This window comes from Phocoena phocoena, chromosome 15, assembly GCF_963924675.1.
Source record: "Phocoena phocoena chromosome 15, mPhoPho1.1, whole genome shotgun sequence".
In the NCBI taxonomy this organism is placed as follows: domain Eukaryota; kingdom Metazoa; phylum Chordata; class Mammalia; order Artiodactyla; family Phocoenidae; genus Phocoena; species Phocoena phocoena.
In genome coordinates, this window is record NC_089233.1 from 73,012,583 (window position 1) to 73,032,190 (window position 19,608).

At 54.5% G+C, this 19,608-nt stretch overlaps 3 protein-coding genes across 5 annotated transcripts; 2 read left to right on the top strand and 1 right to left on the bottom strand.

Moving 5' to 3' along the window:
• Positions 1–473: 473 nt before the first annotated feature.
• On the top strand, positions 474–3,576 carry UBE2C (ubiquitin conjugating enzyme E2 C). 2 transcript variants are annotated; one of them, XM_065892590.1, is made up of 6 exons: positions 474–636; positions 1,195–1,222; positions 1,968–2,054; positions 2,507–2,711; positions 2,819–2,878; positions 3,324–3,576. In XM_065892590.1, exons 1-6 carry the CDS (start codon positions 536–538, stop codon positions 3,380–3,382), a joined length of 540 nt encoding a protein of 179 aa, XP_065748662.1. In that variant the 5' UTR covers positions 474–535; the 3' UTR covers positions 3,383–3,576. The 2 variants fall into 2 exon arrangements, with proteins under 2 accessions (XP_065748662.1, XP_065748663.1); XM_065892591.1 differs by lacking the exon at positions 1,968–2,054 and having other exon boundaries at positions 536–636; positions 3,324–3,382.
• A 4,529-nt stretch (positions 3,577–8,105) lies between these two features.
• On the bottom strand, positions 8,106–11,116 carry TNNC2 (troponin C2, fast skeletal type). Of its 2 annotated transcripts, XM_065891977.1 has the most exons (6): positions 11,021–11,116; positions 9,343–9,394; positions 9,059–9,202; positions 8,852–8,966; positions 8,553–8,689; positions 8,106–8,281 (listed from the first exon to the last, which is right to left on the bottom strand). In XM_065891977.1, the coding sequence occupies exons 1-6, from the start codon at positions 11,021–11,023 to the stop codon at positions 8,250–8,252; spliced, it is 483 nt and encodes a 160-aa protein (XP_065748049.1). In that variant the 5' UTR covers positions 11,024–11,116; the 3' UTR covers positions 8,106–8,249. The 2 variants fall into 2 exon arrangements, with proteins under 2 accessions (XP_065748049.1, XP_065748048.1); XM_065891976.1 differs by lacking the exon at positions 11,021–11,116 and having other exon boundaries at positions 9,343–9,467.
• A 3,884-nt stretch (positions 11,117–15,000) lies between these two features.
• SNX21 (sorting nexin family member 21) lies at positions 15,001–19,552 on the top strand. Its single transcript, XM_065891990.1, has 3 exons — positions 15,001–15,262; positions 15,724–15,881; positions 18,878–19,552. The coding sequence occupies exons 1-3, from the start codon at positions 15,001–15,003 to the stop codon at positions 19,550–19,552; spliced, it is 1,095 nt and encodes a 364-aa protein (XP_065748062.1).
• The last annotated feature ends 56 nt before the right edge of the window (positions 19,553–19,608 follow it).

Genomic DNA, 19,608 nt, shown 5'->3' on the forward strand with positions numbered 1-19,608 from the left:
GGCTCTTAAAGCCCCAACCAAAGTGCCCAGGACATAATAACAGGTGGCGGAGCTGGGGTTTCCGGTTTGAGGGAAGAGTACCAAGGCCCCAAGACTGGAGACCCTCCCTTCGCCTGGGAGTAAGGGATCCTGGCCGGTCGTACCGGGTGTCCACGACAGTAGCCGGGCGTTTGACCTAAAAGGATTCACCCCACGTGGACTTTTTCTAAGCCCTTTAATGGTCGGCGTTTTCCAAAGGCGGCCAGTCCGCTGCAGCTTCGTTAATTAATGACAGCCACTCTCCTGCCAATCGCCCATCAGAAGCAGCGTCCCGCCACCCAATAGTGGTACTCTGGTGGGTGGTTCTAGCAGTTGCCCGGTGACAGAGTGCTCTGGCGCGCCCCATTGGCTGGATCAAACCCAAGCGAGCCGCTGATAGGCCAGCGCTGCCGGAGGGTTACAATTCAAACGCGGACGGAAGGGCCCGGGAACCCGCAGTTGCAGCCGCGGTCTCAGTGTAGTCTGAGTTCCTGTCTCCCTTCTCAGCGCCAGCCGGATGGCTTCCCAGAACCGCGACCCAGCTGCCGCCAGCGTTGCTGCCGCCCGTAAAGGAGCCGAGCCCAGCGGGGGCGCCGCCCGGGGCCCCGTGGGCAAGAGGTGAGTGGTGCGGAGGTAACAATCGCCAGGCCTGGCACAGCCTGGGCCTTTGGGGCTGAGAGCGAAGACTTCCGGGACCCCCACCTCCTCCTGGAACGGGTGAGATATGGGAGGTAGAGGGACACGCCAGGAGCTCGACTGCTCTTAGAGACCCTCCCGAAGGAGGACGGAAGGGGTATGGCCGCTGCCAGGATCCTCCGTCGGTGAACCAAGATGAGGATGCTCCAGGGACCTTCGGTGTCTTGGCTGGAGGACGGCGGGGGAGGGGGAAGGAAGGAGGGGAGAAATTGAGATCCGGCACGAGAGAGACGCCAGAGAAGCAGACGAGGTTAAGAATAAGCCAGAGCCATCCTGTGGGAACCTGGAATTAGGGAGAGTGAGGAGGACTCACTACGACCCTCTTGTGGAACTGGGGGTGACTGTGCCCCCAGCTGAGTCCGACTTCAGGGTAGAGGGAGCCTCCGTGACAGCTGCTTCAGAGATTGGGGTGGGAGGAGATGCACCACCTGGAGCCCTGACCCATCCAGACTCCCGTGACCCCGAGTGCTCTTTTTGCAGGCTACAGCAGGAGCTGATGACGCTCATGGTGAGTGACTGATGCCCAGAGCCCCAACCAGTTGGTCCTCCCTCCCACCTCCCAGTCACTTATCAGTAGCCTCCTCTCCTACATCAGGCTCTGTGATAGACATGGGGGTAAAAAGATGAGTCCAGCTTGTTCTCTTCTGGGAAGAAGGTAATCCACCTCACCTACACGCCTTTTCTCCAGAGGGTCTCTACTCCCAGTCCCGTCCTCCCACAATAAAGTTATCCCTGAAATACGGCTCTCATACGAGACCCTCCCCCTGCCCTAAGGTTTATCCACACCCAACTCTCCATCCTTCTTAATATTTCTAATCCTGTCGTACCTCAGAATGCTTCCTTCCTGGACGATCTCTTCTACGTTAACCCTGGATATTCAAGTCAAATCCTTCAGTGACCATATTGTTTATGTTCCCAGTCCGTGAGTAGTCTCTGGGCTTCGTATGTAACCAGCACTCAGTAGCATGTTGAGTCGGATTCCCAGCAGCCAGCATTGTGGTTACAGAGCTGCCTTCTGCTTCCCTGCACAACCCCTCCCTTCTTAGCCTGGCGATGAACCTCCATCATCCCAGTACTCCCCGGAGAGGCATGCTGAGCCCCGAGGATATAGCCATTTCCTCAGGAAAGCCTATCTATTTGGCCTGGTTGCTTTATTTTGCATCAAAATGTGATGAGGTTAAGGAGAAAGGGTTCACCCACTGGCCCCCCAGGAGTGTAAGCTTCAGCCCAGCATGTGTTGTTTTTCTCCCCAGATGTCCGGTGATAAAGGAATTTCTGCCTTCCCTGAATCAGACAACCTTTTCAAATGGGTGGGGACCATCCACGGAGCAGCTGGCACAGTAAGTATAGGGTTGGGGTAGGTGAGTGTGGCTTAGCTGAGTCTGGGGAGAGGTGGGAGGTGAAATCCAAGTGCCGGGTCTGCTTCAAGTCTTTTGGCTGACGGGACACTCCGCTGTGCCTGCTCTCGTGCCCTGAGCCTGTGGCCCTGATCTCTCTCTCTCTAGTAAGAGGCTGTGTTTAAGGCAGGGCTCTCCATCTTAGATGCTGACAGGGGGCCAGACAGCAAGGACAAGAATGGACAATTGAGGACTTAGGCCAGTGGGCCTTAGACCAAAGGATCACTGATTACCCCAGTGACCAGATATGAGAGAAAGTACCAGACCAGTTTAATGCTTTCTCTTCTGTCAAGTCCCAGACAAACTCAGGGGTCCTGGCACGTCCCTTATGTGGGGCTTGGGGTGGGACCTGAGGCTCAGGGTGGAAGGGTTACTCCCCGAATCTCTTTCTCCAGGTATATGAAGACCTGAGGTATAAACTGTCCCTGGAGTTCCCCAGTGGCTACCCTTACAATGCACCCACGGTGAAGTTCCTCACGCCCTGCTACCACCCCAACGTGGACACCCAGGGTAACATCTGCCTGGACATCCTGAAAGACAAGTGGTCCGCCCTGTACGACGTCAGGACCATCCTGCTGTCCATCCAGAGCCTGCTCGGAGGTGATTGCCGAGACCGGCCCCTCCCCTGCAACCTGGGAACCTGTCAAAACTCCCCCGGGCAGCCTCTTCTACCCGCATCTGACCGTCCTCTTTCTCTCCACCTGCAGAACCCAACATCGATAGCCCTTTGAACACACATGCCGCCGAGCTCTGGAAAAACCCCACAGGTGAGTCCTTTGTCCTTCTCAGGGCACCAGGCCATCCCTCCCCAACCTTCAAAGCCTCCCTCAAACAACAAAAGGATTCCAGTGACTTGGGAATATGTCCTTGGGGGGCAGGTAACCCAGTTCCACCTCTGCCTTGGTGTTTCTGGTTTGCCTGTTTGCTATAAAATCAGGAAGAACCAACCCTTTCCACATTAATGTAGGTTGGGGAGGCTTTTTAAGTAGAAGGCAAAGCTTTGTGCAGATGACTTGCTTGCTAAGGGCCCCTAGTCCCCTCCCCAGCCTCCCTGGAAACAGAGCCCGTCCAGGAGTCCTGGCTGGGTGGGCAGCATCTGTTGTGCTGGGAAGCCCCTCCCCAAACTCCTCCCACGTTTATATCCTTGCTGCCCTCTTATCCACCTTAACCCCTGTCCTCATCACTCACTGCGACCTGCCTGTTCTCTTCCAGCCTTTAAGAAGTACCTGCAAGAAACGTACTCAAAGCACGTCTCTAGCCAAGACCCCTGACCCAGGATGTGCAGCTCTCCTTCTGTTGTCTTTTTATTTTTTTTCCCTTAGATGGTCTGTCCTTTCCTCGATTTCTGTACAGGACCCTGTATCTTATCTGTGGTGTCATTTTTGTTTTGTTTCTGTTTTTTAAATTAAGTGTCTGGTTAAGCCCTTGTGATGAGTATATTAAATAAATACATTTTGGGGTTTTTTAACAAGTAGCTGTCTTGTAGTTCCCCTAGGGTTGGAAGTGCACAGGATCGGCAGAGGTCAGGTGTAGGATCTGGGTCCCTGCCCTGCCCCCCCACCCAGGGAGTAGGAGAAGCGGATGGGCTGTAGGGCTGTGCAGTGGGGTGACAGGATTTGCTCCGTTGCAGCCTTAGTTATTTTATGGCTCTGCATCTGTTTCCTCATCTATAGAACGGGTGTCACAAAATGCCGATTTCTGGGTGTTCCCTGGCGATCTAGTGGGTAGGATTCGGCGCTTTCACTTCCGTGGCCCACGTTCAATCCCTGGTCGGGGAACTGAGATCCCATAAGCCATGCAGTGCAGCCAAAAATATAGATAGATGGATAGATAGATGAAAATTAATTAAAAAAATAAAAAATAACAAAATGCCGATTTCTATGGTGTGGTGACATGCGCCAAGAATGTTAGCAAATATAGGAGTTGTCCCAGGTGTGTTGCAGACGAGGCTGAACCAGACTTTAGGCTGAAATAGCTAGAGCTGTAGAGAGTGTGTGTGTGTGTTGGAGGGGGTGGGAGGTGGGGATCAGCCACCTACTTTCTGACTGTAGATGTTTTAACCCTGAAAAAGGAGCAAGAGGACATTCAAGTGACCCTACAGCGGGCCCAGGGACTGCAGAGACAGCCAGGGGAAGCCTTCTGGACTGAGGTCACAACTCACCCCTTGCCCCAGGTCCCCCATAGATGGCTCTGTGCTCCACAGGGACACGTTCACCTCCTGCTTCATCTCCACCAGCAGTTCCTCTGCCTGCTGCACCACTGACCCAGCCAGCCCCGGCCCCTTGGGCCATCTTTCCGCTGGCCTGCCACAGGCCTTTGGGCCCCTGGGAGGAAACGCCTGTGCCGACCAGCTGGGTCCAGGTAGGCTGGGGTGTTGGGCCCAGCCCAGGTCCCGCAGGAAGATCTAGGTGACACACCCAGCTGTGCTCCCACAAGGCCTGAGTGTTGGCTACTCGCCCAACCTGGTCAGCTCTGCCCGCAGCTGGTTGTGCAGGCCTGGGGGGAGGGGGAGGAGACAGCAAGGAGGTCATCAGGAAGGTTCTCACCCACACTTTCCTCCTACTCCAGCGAGCCCGGACCCCTGTGCCCCCAGCAAGCAGCCACATGTGGGATTGGATTGGAGTTGTCAGGTCTGGGACTAGAACTTGGATGTCCTCTAATCAGTTCCTTCATCTCTGACTGTGCTGTTGGCTCCCTCCTTGGGGCTTGGACCAGTGTTGCTCAATCTACTATGCACATAAATCTGCCGGTGAGGGGACTTTCCCTGGTGGCGCAGTGGCTAAGAATCCGCCTACCCATGCAGGGGACACGGGTTGGATCCCTGGTCCAGGAAGATCCCACATGTCGCGGAGCAACTAAGCCCGTGTGCCACAACTACTGAGCCCGTGAGCCACAACTACCGAGCCTGTGCGCCTAGAGCCCGTGCTCCGCATCAGGAGAAGCCACTGCAATGAGAAGCCCGCTCGCCGCAACTAGAGAAAGCCCGCGCACAGCAAGGAAGACCCAAGGCAGCCAAACATAAAATAAATCTGCCTGGGATCTTATTCAAATACAAGTTTTGATTCAGTTGGTCTGGGTGGGGCCTGAGGCTCTGCATTTCTAATCAGCTCCCAGGTGGTGTCATTGCTGGGCTCTAGTTAAAGGTACAGAGCAGTGTTCTTGAGGTGTGGTCCTTCCACTTTTCACCTGGAACTGGTAAGAAATGTAAATTCCTGGCCCCAATAAGCTCTTCAGGTGATTCTGATGCTGTCTCAAATTGAAAATCACGAGGCTGGGACTTCCCTGGCAGTCCAGTGGTTATGACTCCTCACTTCCACTGCAAGGGGTAAGTGTTCGATTCCTGGTCGGGGAACTAAGATTCCCCCATGCTGTGCCACAAGGCCAAAAAAAAAAAGAAGACAAACACCAGGCTGGAGGATGTCTGAGGTGAGCAGAGCTCAGAACCTGACACTTGCTTCTTAATAAATGCTGGCCAAAGTGGATGTATCTTTGCCTTCCTTAGGAAGCCTCTCTATGTGGTTTCCTGGACCATGGTGTCTGACTCCCCCAGATGGTCACATGACCTACCTGTGTCAGTCACAGAGACCCAACTCTCTACACTGTCGTTCGGAACCAATCAGGGTGTTTCCTGGAATTAATCCCTGCAAGAAAGTAAAATTATTTTACTACTAGGATTGCTAAAAGAGGAGGGAATCAGTCTGGGCTGCTGGTGGAGACGGCTGCAGATGAAAGAAAGCCAAGCAGAGACAAATAGCTGAGAGATGACATTGAAACTCTGGCCTCCAGTTTGTGTGTTGGCATCCCGGTGTCATGAACCAACAAATCCCTTTTTGGTGTAAGTCAGTTTGACTTAGGTTTCTAACACTAGTGCAGTCAGTATTAGAAGGTGTGATGATCATTATTCCCATTCATTCAGTACAGTGGTTGAGTGCCCACAAGGTAAAGGCCCTATGTTGGGGGCTGGGGATGAGGCAGGAAGAGGACAGACACAGTCCTGTCCTCAGGGAGGGTGAAGTTTAGGGAGTAGATAGGCACGTCAATGGTGTAGAATAAGTGGTGGTTAAGGTAGAAGAACTGTGTTAGAATTCATGATCCACCCCTATGTTACTCGTATACACTTGGGCACTTATATTTAACCTCTCTGTAAAATGGAAATATTAGTAGCTACCTCATAGGATAGATGAAGAACTGTAGAACAGTGTCTGGCACATAGTAAGCACTCAATAAAAGCTGGGTGTGGGAGTTCCCTGGCAATCTAGTGGTTAGGATTCTCGGCTTTCACTGCCCACGGCCCGGGTTCAATTCCTGGTCGGGGAACTGAGATCCCGCAAGCTGTGCGGCACGGGGTTGGGTGGGGCGGGAGCTGGGTGCTAGGCTCACGTGTTGCTATGAAAGCTCAGAGGTGGGGCACCTAATGAAGATGAGGAGGGTCAAGGAGGGCTCTCTCTGGAGAAGGAGATTGGGCTGCGAGGGAGGTAACCAGCAGTTAATGAAGTCTTGAGCAGGGCAGTGACGTGGTCAGATTTGGTTTTGAAAAGATCCTGCTGGCTGCCATCTGTCTAGAGAGTGAATGGCAATGATAATGGCCTGAGTTATGATGCTGAGTGGGCTTGGAGAGGAGGGATGTAGAGGTAAGGAGACAAAGTAGCAGGGCATAGTAAGTAAATTAGAGGTGGAAAATGAGCTTCAGAATTTGTGACTTGGGTCTCAACCCTGAGGTGGGCAACACAGGAGAACGAGATGGAGGAGGAAGATTTACTAGTTTAAGGCAGGGCCAGTTTGAAACACTCAGGACGCCCCGGTAGAATTGTCAACAGGTAGGTGGTCTTGCTCCTGTTTCCACCACACAGCCGTATCATCTAGGTTGTTACCTACTTGTCTGGGTAATTCACCCCACTCTGCCTGAGTTTCCTCAACCGTAAAATGGAAATAAGGGCATCTGTCCCTGGGGCTGTGTGGATAAATGAGACAACACCTGCACAGCACACAGTAGGCATCCATAGGGATGATTACTAAACGCGAGCACTGCTCCTAGCTGGAAATAATCCAGGAAACTTGAACGAGCCAGAAAGGGGAGAAGAGAGCAGGGAGTTGGAGAGGGAGGGCTACAACAATGAATAAGAGTTCAATGTTTCAAGATGATAATGATATTACTAATAGCATTTATTATATGCTGACTTCGTGCCAGGCTCTGTTCTAAGCACTTTGCACACATTAATTTATTCTCACAACCCTGTGAGGTAAGTACTATCACTGTCCCCGTTTTACAGATTAGGAAAGGAAGCAGAGAGTGGTTTGTCACCGGCAGTGAGGATTCAAACTGAGCGTGAGGAAAGCCAAACTACCACTGCCCTTAATTAGCTTTGACCCAACGCCGGCTGCAATTGAGTTGTTTACAAAAGAGGTGTGGGCGCCAGAGTGCAGCCAGTCAGGGCAGGGATCGAGGGAGGACAAGATGGTATCTGAGCTGCGTCTTGGTATCTTGGAGATGGCATTTGAGCTGTGTTGAAGGATTTGCCAAGACTTTAAGAGGAAGAAGGGCATTCCATGGAGAGAGAACAGCATGTGCAAAGGTTGGAGGGCTTAAAAGTGCACCCCACTTCCACAGCAAGAAGGATCGATTGCCCAGTGAGACTGGAACCTCTCGAGGAGGGAAGGGGTAACAGTGGGAAGGAGGAGAAGGAATTAGGATTTGATTCTAGAAGCAATGGGGACCCTGGAAGCGCCAGGAGCCACTCAGCCCCTCGGCCAAGTTGCCACGCCTAGCGCCAGCTGCAGATAGACCGTCGCTAAACTTCCGAGGGCATCGAGTGCCACCTCGGGCTCCCGCGACCCGGCGGCCTTCCGCGACCCGGCGGCCTTCCGCGTCCCGCTGCGTTCGGACCCGAGGACGCTCGGGTGGCTCCAACCGGGGTGGCGCCTTGGACAGCGGCCCAACCAGGCGGCTCCCGACACCCGATCCATCCCGGTCCTCCCCTCACTCAGGCCACGCGCTTTGCAATGTTTCCTTTTATTCCTTCTAGACACATTCCCAGAAGGGGCCGCGCCTCCCTCCCGGGGCCGGGAGTGGGACCGGGCGGCGACGACGTCCCCACGCCCTAAGGACGCGCGGTCTCCGCGGAGGGGAGGGCCGACTTCTTACTGCACGCCCTCCATCATCTTCAGGAACTCTGCGGGGAAGGAGACGGAGAGGCGGTCAGGGGTCCCCTAGGGGCGAGGCAGGTCTGGCCAGGCTCCGGCCTCGCAGAGGGGGTGCCTTGTCATTTGTAGATAAATTGCACAAAACCTCCCGGAGGTCCCCCCTACCCGCCCGCAGGGGGTGGGGAGGAGCTTGGCCCCGCCCCGCCCCGCCTTCAAGGCTAGGGACTCCCGCGTGGGCGCCACGCTCAGACTCTCCAGCCTGGTTCGGTCTTCCGCTCCTCGCGCTCCCCAGACCCTCACCGTCGAAGTCAATGCGGCCGTCGTTGTTCTTGTCCCCGTCCTTCATCAGGGATTCGAGCTCCTCGTCCGTCACGTGCTCCCCGGAGGCCCGGAAAATCTCAGCCAGTTCCTCAGCATCGATGTAGCCGTCTGCGTTCCTTCAGGCGGAGGGCCAGGGCGGAGCTCAGGACGGGCAGGGGCGACCTGCCCGGGCCACGCCGGACGCCCCCTCCTACATCCCCACCCCGAGAACCTTCGTGCCCTGCTGGCCAGACTCAGACGGCTCTGCGCCTCGCTCGGCTCCCAGGCCCCCAATGCACCTGTCAAAGATGCGGAAACACTCAGCCAGCTCCTCCTCACTCTTCCCCTTGGCGTCCTCTTTCATCTGGCGCACCATCATGACCAAGAACTCCTCGAAGTCGATGGTGCCGCTGCCTGAGGGAAGCAGATGGTGAGGGAGCCCGAGCCCTGGCTGCCAGCTCCTCTCCACCACCACCATCCCATCCCTCGGAGGGCCACCCGCTCACCGTCCTCATCCACCTCCTCGATGATGGCGTCCAGCTCCTCTTTGGTGGGTGTCTGGCCCAGCATCCTCATCACCGTGCCCAACTCCTTGACGCTGATGTCCCCGCCACCATCAGCATCAAACATGTCGAAGGCGGCCTTGAACTCTGCCAGGGCAAGGAGAGCCTAGGGCTAAGGTGAGCCTGGCTGGACCGTCAGCCTCACGTCCACCCTCCCTGCCTGCCTAGACACCAAACATTGCCCAGCACACAGCCACCCAATGGACAGCCCGCCCACCCCCACTCACCAGCGATCATCTCCTCGCTGAGGTAGGACCGGGCCTCAGCCTGCTGGTCCGTCTGCAGGAAACACAGTCCATCAAAGAGCAGAAGGGGAAGCCCTGGAGCGCATTCCTGACTTAACCCCATTCTTCTGCACCCCCGTTTCTGTAAGTGCCCCTTAGTCCTCCGGAGAAACAGCTCCAAACTTGCCCCCCCCCCACCGCGTGCTCCCACAGCACCCAACCCCGCTTTTGAAGAACTAGGGAGGGGAATTCCCTGGCGGTCCAGTGGTTAGGACTCTGTGCTTTCACTGCCGAAGGCCTGGGTTCAGTCCCTGCTTGGGGAACTAAGATCCCACAAGCTGCACAGCTCAGCCAAAAGAAAGAAAGAACTAGGGATTATGCCCTTCTTGCTTGTCAATCAGAGGTCAATTCAGGAACCCCCCAGTAATCTTGGGCAAGTCACTAAATGTACCCTCATCCCCTCATCTCTTCTTAGCAGTTTTTCAGGGGTGAGCTGAAATCAGGGGTGTGAGAAGGCTTTGTAAAGTACCAGAACGATTCCAACATGGTTTTCCAGTTTTCCCTGCCTCCTCGCAATGCCTGGTACTTTAACAGGTGCTCGATAAATGTTTGTTGTCAAATAAATGATAATGCAAGGCAAAGTTACTGAGCACCGACCAAGTGTCAGGCCATAGACCAGGCACTGACCCCCAAGAAGTCAGATACATCATCCCTCCCTCCAAGAACTTGCAGAGACAGAGATTGTAAGCTTCCTTGCGACGATTCAGTCATTGGAGTAAATGCCACTCCTGCTGGGCGGAGCATGATGTGGGCCTTGTGCAGGTGATGGTAAGATGGCTCTAAGGAGTTTCCATCACGTCCAAGCCCAGCCAGCTAGCTAGGGGACTTGAGACTGAGGCCGGCAACGAAGAAGCGCTGAGGCGTCCAAGGAGCCCTTCAGCTGGCTGGCTGCTGGCTGTCCTCCTTGTCTCCCTCCTCCTCCCCTCCCCCCTCCCCTCCTCCTTGCCTGTGCCAAAAGGGCAGGTTATTTTTAGTCAGGAACGGGCCACAGCAGCTGTCCTCCAGGGTCTAGTTACTCCTTGAAGTGAAGTGGGGAGGGCGATCTCAGAGGAAAAGGACAGCTTCAAATCATAACCCCTCTCTGGGAGGCTGACATCTCTCTAACTCTGCTCTGTCATCTTCAGCCCTTTCTCATCCCCTTGGAGCTCTTGGGGTCCTGCCCCTGAACTGGTCTGAGGCCCTGCAGGCTTCCCATCTTCCAGAGGAGGTTTCCTTCTCTCACTGGCAGGAAGAGGGTTTGGCAAGGCTTCCAGCCCACCCCCACTGCTCACTGACTTGCTGGGTGACTCCTTCTCCACCACGAGGGTCCCCATCTCCACCATCAGGGTGACAAGCTAAGACCCACTCACAGTTCTCTGACCGACATGGCTAGAAGCCTCAGAAGGTCTCAGGGAACCGGCAAGCCTGGAGGCTCAACCCCTGGAACGTCACAACTCTCCCCTTTCAAGACAAGTCCGAGGCCTTCTTCCCAACCTTCCTCCCAGACACCAGGGTTCCAGGAGCTTTCATATTCCAGCTTCAAACATCCAAGTTACTGCCCCACAGAGCACCCAGATCTGGCCTGAAAGATGCCCAGAAGTGCTCCTGCAAGTAAAAGGATGAAGTCCCTTCTCATCCTTACCATGGTTGCGTGTCACCAGGACTCCTCTGCTGCAAGTCACCTCCTCTGCACTCCACCACCCAAAGGTGCCCTGGCCCTCTGTAGCCCCTAGGATTTGTAGGGGCATCCTCTCCTCCCACTTCCCTGCTCCCCAGGACCGGATGCCCTGGCCAATCAGATCCTGGGGTCAGCGAGCACCCCCCTCCCAGAGTCCTAGCCCATTACCTAATTTAGCCAAGGGCCCTTGCAGAGAAATTTAAGCCTCCGAGCAGGTGGCAGGCCTTGACGTCCTAGATTCTTGTGAGGAGAACCTGCCCCGCTCCACCGCCTTAGTGAGCGCCCCCTCAAGAGGCATACTTGCTCCGAGATGGGTGAGGATGATTAGGATAGAGAAAAGTGAGGCAGCATGGCGGAATGCAAGAGCACAAGCCTTGACGTCCAAAGCCCAGGATCCAATTCCTGTCTCTACAAGCTGTGCACGCTTGGGCAGGTGGCGATGCCACTCTGAGCTTCAGTTTCCTTATCTGTGAGATGGGGAGAGTCATAACCTCCCTCACAGAGAAACCATGGTAAACGGGAGCCCAGGTATGTCACCAAGATTGTGCCAACTACACAGGGTCAGTGCTTGGCAAGTGGCGGGGGATAGGAGGAGGGGAAAGTGACTGCCACAGTTATTGAACCTCTGTGACTTGCCACACACCGTGCTAAGCATATTAACCACCTGGTCTCATGCAGCACTCATCCTGTGAGGTAGCAACTATGACTATTCCCTTTTCACCGGCAGCTTTGTAAATCATAAAGGTCTACAGTCATGTTGGAGATTCTCATTCATACTGACTGAGGGGAAGTTGGGGCAGACTGTCCTCAGGGGACCCGTCTAGAAGGAGGAATGTATAGAGGGGTCCAGGAAACAGGGTGTGCACTTGGAGGAGAAAGAAACATTGACAGAAGATTCTTCTCTCAAGCTTACCTTCTCCAGGGAAAGGGTTTGGGGGATTCACTTTTTTGGGGGCAAGGGGGACCAGGGGAAGTTTCTCTAAGTAGGTGAAGGGGCAGCTGGCCCCTTGCTAGAGCTTGAGGAGGAAGTCTGGAGGAGCTCAGCTGGCCATCTGGAGAGGGAAGGAGTGGGCAGATCAAGTCAAGTCCGAGGCGAGCCCACCCTGAGAACGTACAGGGTCCACACGGGGTGTTGACGACCCACAATCCCACACGGGGATAGACAACATTTATGGACGGTAGCTAAGTCAACAAAAAGAGCACGGAGATGACTAACACAGGGTCTGGGGCTAGTGAAAGGGGGCTGGACACCAAGGAAGTCAGATGGACAGTGGCAGCTGGGCTGCCCTCTTGCCCTGTGCATAGATATTCCCAAGGAAATCTCAGTGGAGCCAGGCCAGGCTAAATAAGGCCTCCCCCAGCCAGGCACAGGGCCAAGGGGCCATGCTCCCCAGGGGATGCCAATTTGGACACAAACATTGGAACCACTTAATCCCTTTGGAACAGAGAGTGTGGAACTTGCAGCAATCCTTTGTTCATTAATTTGTTCTTTCATTTATTCAGGGAAATAGATAAGGTCCAAACTCAGTGTGGCCAAGCAAGGTCCCACTCACCCTTCCATTCTCATCCCCTTTCCTCTCCCACCTTGCATGCCACTCTCCTCTGTTCAGACTAAAATAAAGCTCCGAACACCACCCTTTAAAGTTCCCGGGCCCTTGCACATTCTGGGTTTTTTCTGCCAGAAACTCCCATCTTCCCTTTGTTCACCTGCCTACTTCCCTATCCTCTTTCTCGGCTTTAACGATACTTCCTCCAGGATCCTTCCTCCCCTGTACCCAGGCCAAAGGAGTCCAAGGTGGTCTCCAGTATTTTCCTCAGTCATAGCACTGAACATGCCATGGGATCACGACCTGTTCTAAGTTCCATGGACCAGAGACTGTTACCTGCCTGCCGGTGCATTCCCCAGCACCCAGCACTTGGCACTTAGCAAGTGTTCAAAAAATAATATGATCTTTGGAAGAATAAGTGAACAGAATGACATCTGGTTCAATATAAGGAGGACCTTTCTAACAGTGGTGGTTGAATAATAATGGGACTGGGCAGCCTCATAAGGTAATGAGCCTCCTGTTACTGAATGTATGCAAACAGGAGTTTGATGACCACCTCTCAGGGAGGCTGTGGGGAGAGATCCACACGGAGCCTAAGAGTAGTGGAGAATACAAGACCTCAAAAGATCTCCTAGTTCTGGCCCTGTGTGTATGGCCCAGGGTAACTTTCCTTCACTGAGCTTCAGACTACCCATCTGTAAAATGGAGGTGCTAGACCAGATTTCGGAGCAACCCTCCTCCAGACCCTCATGGCTCTTGACAACCCGTGGCTTTGTGAACACCTGCTTTGTACCCAGACTTGTGAGGCATTTGCCAAAGTACAGGTTAAGATTCAGCCAGTGTTTGGTGAATGGGTGAGTACTGAATGAATGAACAAATGAGGTGTGTCTTTGTTGCCCCAACACCCTGCTGGGAAGCTGAATGAAGAGTCATTAAAGCTTTGAGATGACACAGACTTGGCCTTAAATCCCAGATCCCCTATTTCCTAGCTGTGGATTTTGGGAAAGTCTATTCGCCTCAGTTTCTTCATCTTGAAAATGGACCATTCTTGTCCACTAAGAGCCTCCTCCCCAGGATGTTGTGAGGGTGAGATGTGACCCCTTGTAAAGTGCCTAGAACAGGATGGAGGATACAGTGGAACTTCAAGAAATGAGAGCCCTGCCCCTTCTGTACAGAGGGAGGGCAGGCAGTATGTGTTCCATTCAAAGCTATTCCCATACCCCTCTCTCCTGTGCCATTTAAAAAGGGGAGGAGCTACCATCAGAGAGATTTTACTTGTTTGATTGTATAACGAGCGATATCTGCCCTGCTAGGGACTGATAGCTAGGTCTTTTGATGGGAAGGGACAATAAATTTTTGACCTACTGCTGCCCTCTGGATAAAAAATAGAAACACAGCTCACTAGGGGAGTTGCTGAGATTACCAGGCCTGTAGCGTGAGAAAAGAACAGGATGTGGAACTCAGGAGACCTGGGCTGCAGGGCCCTACACTCAGAAAACTCTGGCAAGCTGTATGACTTGGGGAAAGTAACTCAGCCTCTCTGGGTCTCAGTTTTCCCCGTTTGCCTATGTCCTATGTGTGAGGCAGGCTCAAATGAGATTGTAAAAGCTTGTGAACACTGTAGAAACAATAATCATTGTGTAACTTATTATCCTCTTAGTCCCTCCTCTGTGCAAAATTCGTACTTAAATTCGTATTAATTGTTCCTGTTTTACATATGAGAAAACCTAGGCTACTCGAGGTCAGAGGTCAGATTTCATCCCAGATCACTCGGCTTCTCTTGGCCTCGGTTTCCTCACAGGAGAGATGGGCTTCCTACTGCCGCGTAATGACTTTGGCAAGTTAGAGTGCTGGGTATAAATTAGGGGATAGATGGGGGCCAGCCTGGGTCTCCGGAGGGTTGGGAGGATTCAAGGAGCGTGTAGGCCCCTACGGATTGGGGACGATCCCCTAGGGGGCCGCGGGCTTGCCCAGGCCTACCCAGGATTCCCAAATCCTTCATGGAGCAAAGGGCCCGGGACTCCCGGGCGGCTCAGGGAGCAGGCGGGGCCGGAGGCGGGGCGGCGGCAGGAAGGGGCCGGAGCGGCCTGGGCCCGGCGGAACCCGGCGGAACCCGGCGGACCCCGGTTGCCCTCGTCCAGGCACCGCGGGCCGCATGAGAACCCCGGGGAGCGGGGCGCCCCAGAGTGCACCTCGGGGCGCAGGAGGCAGACCCACGCCAGGGGGTGAAAGAGGCGCCGGCAGAGTCGCGGGACCCTCCACAGGCAAGGGCGGGGCCTCCGCGGCGCCCCTCCCTCCCCCAATCCCGGCCCCGCCCCGCCCCCTCCCCGCGCGGGGCTGGGGTCCGCCTCCGTCCCCAGCCCGGGACCCAGCGTCGCGAGCTCCCCCCGGGGTGCCATGGCCTCGCGGCTCCTGCACCGGCTGCGGCACGCCCTGACCGGCGACGGCCCCGGGGAGGCAGCGGCCGGCCCCGAGGCCGAGCAGTTCCCGGAGAGCTCGGAACTGGAGGACGACGACGCCGAGGGCCTGTCGTCCCGCCTCAGCGGCACCCTGAGCTTCACCAGTGCCGAGGACGACGAGGACCAGGACGACGAGGACGATGAGGAGGCTGACCACGACCCGCTGCCCGATGGGGACCGGGCGGCGGGAGAAGACGCAGGCGAGTGCGGGAGGATGGAGGCGGGAACCCTGGGGCTCGATTAGGCCTCCACCCCAGCCGCGTTCCCGAGCTGATCCAGCCGAAACGCAGACACTTCTTTAAGTGCCCCAGCCACCTCTTGGCTGTGTGACCTTGACAGAGTCACAACACCTCTCTCAGCCAAGTTCCTTTGTGTCAAATAGGGGAAATCACTCCCATCCCGGGTTGTTTAGGGCATGATATGTACAGGGTCTGGGATACAAATGGTAGTAATGTGCTAGCAATGTTTTGGGGGTGGAGATATTTATTTAACATCTACTGTCTGCCGGGCAGGTGTTTGGCACCAGGCCCCCTCTCTGGCCCTCCGTTTCCATTTATGTCAAATGGGGATAAATCCTTTGTCATTTGTTGGGAGGATGAATGAGGTCAGGGCATGTAATTTATGTGGAACCTGGCCCCAGGCTCATCCTGTGCTCATACAGAACGGAGTCCCCCACCTGATGGGCAGCGGGGCAGTCAGCTCCTGACACGGCAGTTGCAAGATTTCTGGAAGAAGTCCCGGAACACCCTCGTACCCCAGCGGCTGCTCTTTGAGGTGACCAGCGCCAACGTGGTCAAGGACCCGCCCTCCAAGTACGTGGTGAGTGAGGGTCCAGGAATCCCTGGGCTGTGAGTCTAGAAGTCTGGCTAAGAGAAAACGCCAGCTTCCTGGGGGATCTGGCTGTGTATAAGTGGCTGCTCCATTTTACAGATGGGGAAAACTGAAGCCAGAAAGGGGATGTAACTTGAGCAAATCCTCAGGCAAATGACTTAAAACTTTTTTGAGGGACTATGGACCTGTCCAGTCCTGGTTCTGAGACTAAGAACTAGTGTGCGTGTCCCCTGCTCCCTGGTTTTTGCAAATCGTCGCAAGATGCAAGATACACAAGGAAGAATATTATCTGAGTCAGACTTGAGATCCAAGTTGCATTGGTTAGTGGTTAGAAAAATGGGTTTTGGATCCCAGTTACTACCAGTCGTTTGACTTTGGGTGAATTGTGAAACTTTGACGACCCTGTTTCCTCATCTGAACGAGGGGATAATGCCCAGGATTGTCACAGAAATCAAATGAGACAGTGCATAGAAAGCCCTTAGCATTGCACCTGGCATCGTGAAGTGCTCGATAAAATGGTAGTTCTATTATTATTACTTACCTTTGGGTTGAAAATGTCTGGCCTCTAGGGCCTGTTGTAGCCTCTTTACAACCCAGGAAAGTCAGTTCTCCAGCACCCACACCTGTACAGAATGTTTGTCCTAAGGACTGGATTTATGGGATGGGTAGGGTTGGGGTGAAGATCAGTGCAGTGGGGAGGCCCTGATTTCCTGGCTGTGGAAAGGAGACACACATGGCGAATTCGGTGGTCCCGGTCCTGAAACCCAGCCTGACCTGGCTGGTCATGGCAGCAGCAACTCCCTGCCTCCCACTTCCCTCCTCCACTTCTGACTCAGCAGGAAGGGGGCCTGGAGCCCTGTCCCACATCTGGGCTTCTCCACCCCTCTCTGCAGCTCTTAGTGAAAAAAGGGCCACGCCCATGAGGCGACTGCTCCCATTTGAGCAGGGATTGACTCCGATGATCAGATCTTAAGTGGCGAAAGTCCTGGCTGGGGGTCATGCACAGGAAGGGGGCGCCAAGGATCAGTAGCAGCTGGGAGACAAGGAAGTATGCGGGCAACTCTGGGAAGAGAATGACAAGATAGAGCCAAGTTTGGCCTGGCCCAGGTCTGGGGAAACGAATCTTCTCTTTGTTTGATGGGGACCCTAAATCCTGCTTTAACATCTCCTCGGGGTTAAGAGCACAGGCTTTGGAATTAGGTCGGCCTGGGTTTGAGTCCCAGCTGGGCCCTTTACCAGCTTAAGGGAGGTCTTTGAGCCCTTTGCCCTCTCTTGGGGCCTGCTTCCTGAGCTGTCAAACGGAGGTAAGGATGGCTTCTGGGCAGTGCTGTTGTGATAATAAAATAGTAGATGTGAAGAGCTAGGCACAGCACGTGGTGCAGGGTAGGCGCTCAGTTAATGGAGTGACTCTCATTACCTATCTCAGCGGGACAGTATAAGGATCAGATAATGGATGTAAAATGGGTTTTTGTCCAGAAATTACAAATGAAAATAAAAGCTAGACGAGCATAAGGGGTCACTGTAGGCCAGTGCTTCCTGAAATGTGTTCTGCAGAAAATTGGTTCCCTCCCTGGAATATCAATAACTGTTCTTAAAAAAAAAAAAAGTTTTTACAGTCAATATGCAATGTTTGGGGAATGCAGAATTGAACGAGAGTAAAATAAGTTTCTTTACTGTTAAACTTTTCAATCCTGAATATTCATGTACACTGAATCTTCAAGGGAAGGATAGAGCAGGCAAACCGAACTGACCAGGGGTAGCTAGGATATTGGCAGTTACACAGAACAAATTCGAGAGAAGAATCTCGGTTTGGTGTTAGTATGCTTTCAACATCGAACGCTTGCTAATCCCCCCTTTAGACCTGTTAGCTCAGCATGGTTACAGATTAATCTATATTTGGGTTCTCGGACCTGGGGGGAAGCTTAGTGGTTATCTTGTTCAGTGTTTCGCAAACCTCCAGCACCCTCACAATCCTTGTCCTATCTGAATGCTACTTGTACCATTCTGTGCTTCACGTTTCTCTTCAAATAAACCTATTTTTGAAAAATAAGTTTAAAAGACAACTTTATAGCACAACTGTATATGGAAAGGCTCACTTGCCATAAAGAGAAGATAACCGTAGAAATAAAAGCAGTGAGAGTGTCATTAAGCCCTGCCTGGGTGCTGCTGCCTGAAGAAGGCCCTGACCTGAGAGTCTCTTTCTGGCTCTTTTCTAAAAATGGAGATGAAAAGGGCTTTTTTAAACCAAACTGAGAGCTTCTCAATGTGCAGTCAGAAAGGTTCACAGAGCATTAGTGGGGGCATCGCCTCCTGCCTCTGATTCAGTGTTATATACTCCAGTACCTACCCCCTAAACCACCCAGGTACCAACGTTTGCACACGTCCCACACTTAAGTAAACAGTGAGCTGGGCCAGCGCTCCAGTCACTAGAGTCGGAAGCGGACCCAAGAAGGGGACTGCCCTGCCTGACATCACATAGTGAGGGAGCACCTGACCTGAGGTTAGAACTTGGGTCCCAGTGCACTTTTCACACTGGTCGCTACTGGGGCTGTCTGAAGACCTGTGTTCTGGGTCTGGATTGGAATAACCTGGCCAGGGATGTGGGGCTATGTATCCAGAGTGGAATGAAGCTCCAGGCTGATCCTAAAGGTTGGCTCTAGAGGCCCAAGAGATGGGCCTGGGTTTCGGCCCTCGGCTGGTTTTCCAGAGGGGCTGTAAGAAGAGCTCACTGCCCTATGCGAAGGGAGTACTCCCTAGGAGGGGCAGAGGGGGCGGCTGGACCAGGCGCTGAAGCTCATCTCTGTCTTTTTCTCCCCATGCTGCCTTGGGCCTGGGTCATTTCAGATGAGCCTCAGGTAAGATGAGACTGGGCTTCCCAGCAGCCTCCGGGGTGAAGGGAAGAGGTGGGGGAAGAGAGCTGGAAGTGAGAGGGAAGGGTCCCAGGGACACCTTGCACCTGCCCTGACCCCCACCCTCCCCCGCAGCTCTACACCCTCGCCGTGATGGGCCCGGGGCCACCGGGTCGCCAGCCAGCCCAGATCTCCCGCCGATACTCGGACTTTGAACGGTTGCACCGAAACCTGCAGCGGCAGTTCCGGGGCCCCATGGCTGCCATCTCCTTCCCCCGCAAGCGCCTGCGCCGGAACTTTACCACAGAGACCATCGCCCGCCGCAGCCGGGCCTTCGAGCAGTTTTTGGGCCACCTCCAGGCAGTCCCTGAGCTGTGCCAGGCCCCGGACCTGCAAGACTTCTTTGTGCTGCCGGAGCTGCGGCGGGCGCAGAGCCTCACCTGCACTGGCCTCTACCGCGAGGCCCTGGCGCTCTGGGCCAACGCCTGGCAGCTGCAGACCCAGCTGGGTGTCCCCTCAGGCCCAGACCGCCCTCTGCTGACCCTGGCGGGGCTGGCTGTGTGCCACCAGGAGCTGGAGGACCCTGGGGAGGCCCGGGCATGCTGTGAGAAGGCCCTACAGCTGCTGGGGGACAAGAGCCCTCACCCTTTTCTGGCACCCTTTCTGGAGGCCCACGTGCGGCTCTCCTGGCACCTGGGCCTGGACAAACACCAATCAGAGGCCCGGCTCCAGGCCCTGCAAGAGGCAGGCCTGACGCCCACGCCACCCCCCAGTCTCAAAGAACTACTCATCAAGGAGGTGCTGGACTAACCACACCTAGACTTAAGGCCACTGTGGGGAGAGGCACTGCCCCAGGATGGGAAGTG

Coding starts and splice junctions, on each gene's coding strand:
- UBE2C (XM_065892590.1), top strand. CDS start 536: ATGGCTTCCCAGAACCGCGACCCAGCTGCCGCCAGCGTTGCTGCCGCC. Junction 1,223..1,967: donor AGGAGCTGATGACGCTCATG/GTGAGTGACTGA, acceptor TTTTCTCCCCAG/ATGTCCGGTGATAAAGGAAT. Junction 2,712..2,818: donor CATCCAGAGCCTGCTCGGAG/GTGATTGCCGAG, acceptor CTCCACCTGCAG/AACCCAACATCGATAGCCCT.
- TNNC2 (XM_065891976.1), bottom strand. CDS start 9,463: ATGGGGTTAAGTCAGGAATGCGCTCCAGGGCTTCCCCTTCTGCTCTTT. Junction 8,967..9,058: donor CGAGGAGGTGGATGAGGACG/GTGAGCGGGTGG, acceptor TGCTTCCCTCAG/GCAGCGGCACCATCGACTTC. Junction 8,690..8,851: donor TGTTTCCGCATCTTTGACAG/GTGCATTGGGGG, acceptor CTCCGCCTGAAG/GAACGCAGACGGCTACATCG.
- SNX21 (XM_065891990.1), top strand. CDS start 15,001: ATGGCCTCGCGGCTCCTGCACCGGCTGCGGCACGCCCTGACCGGCGAC. Junction 15,263..15,723: donor GGCGGCGGGAGAAGACGCAG/GCGAGTGCGGGA, acceptor GTGCTCATACAG/AACGGAGTCCCCCACCTGAT. Junction 15,882..18,877: donor ACCCGCCCTCCAAGTACGTG/GTGAGTGAGGGT, acceptor CCTCCCCCGCAG/CTCTACACCCTCGCCGTGAT.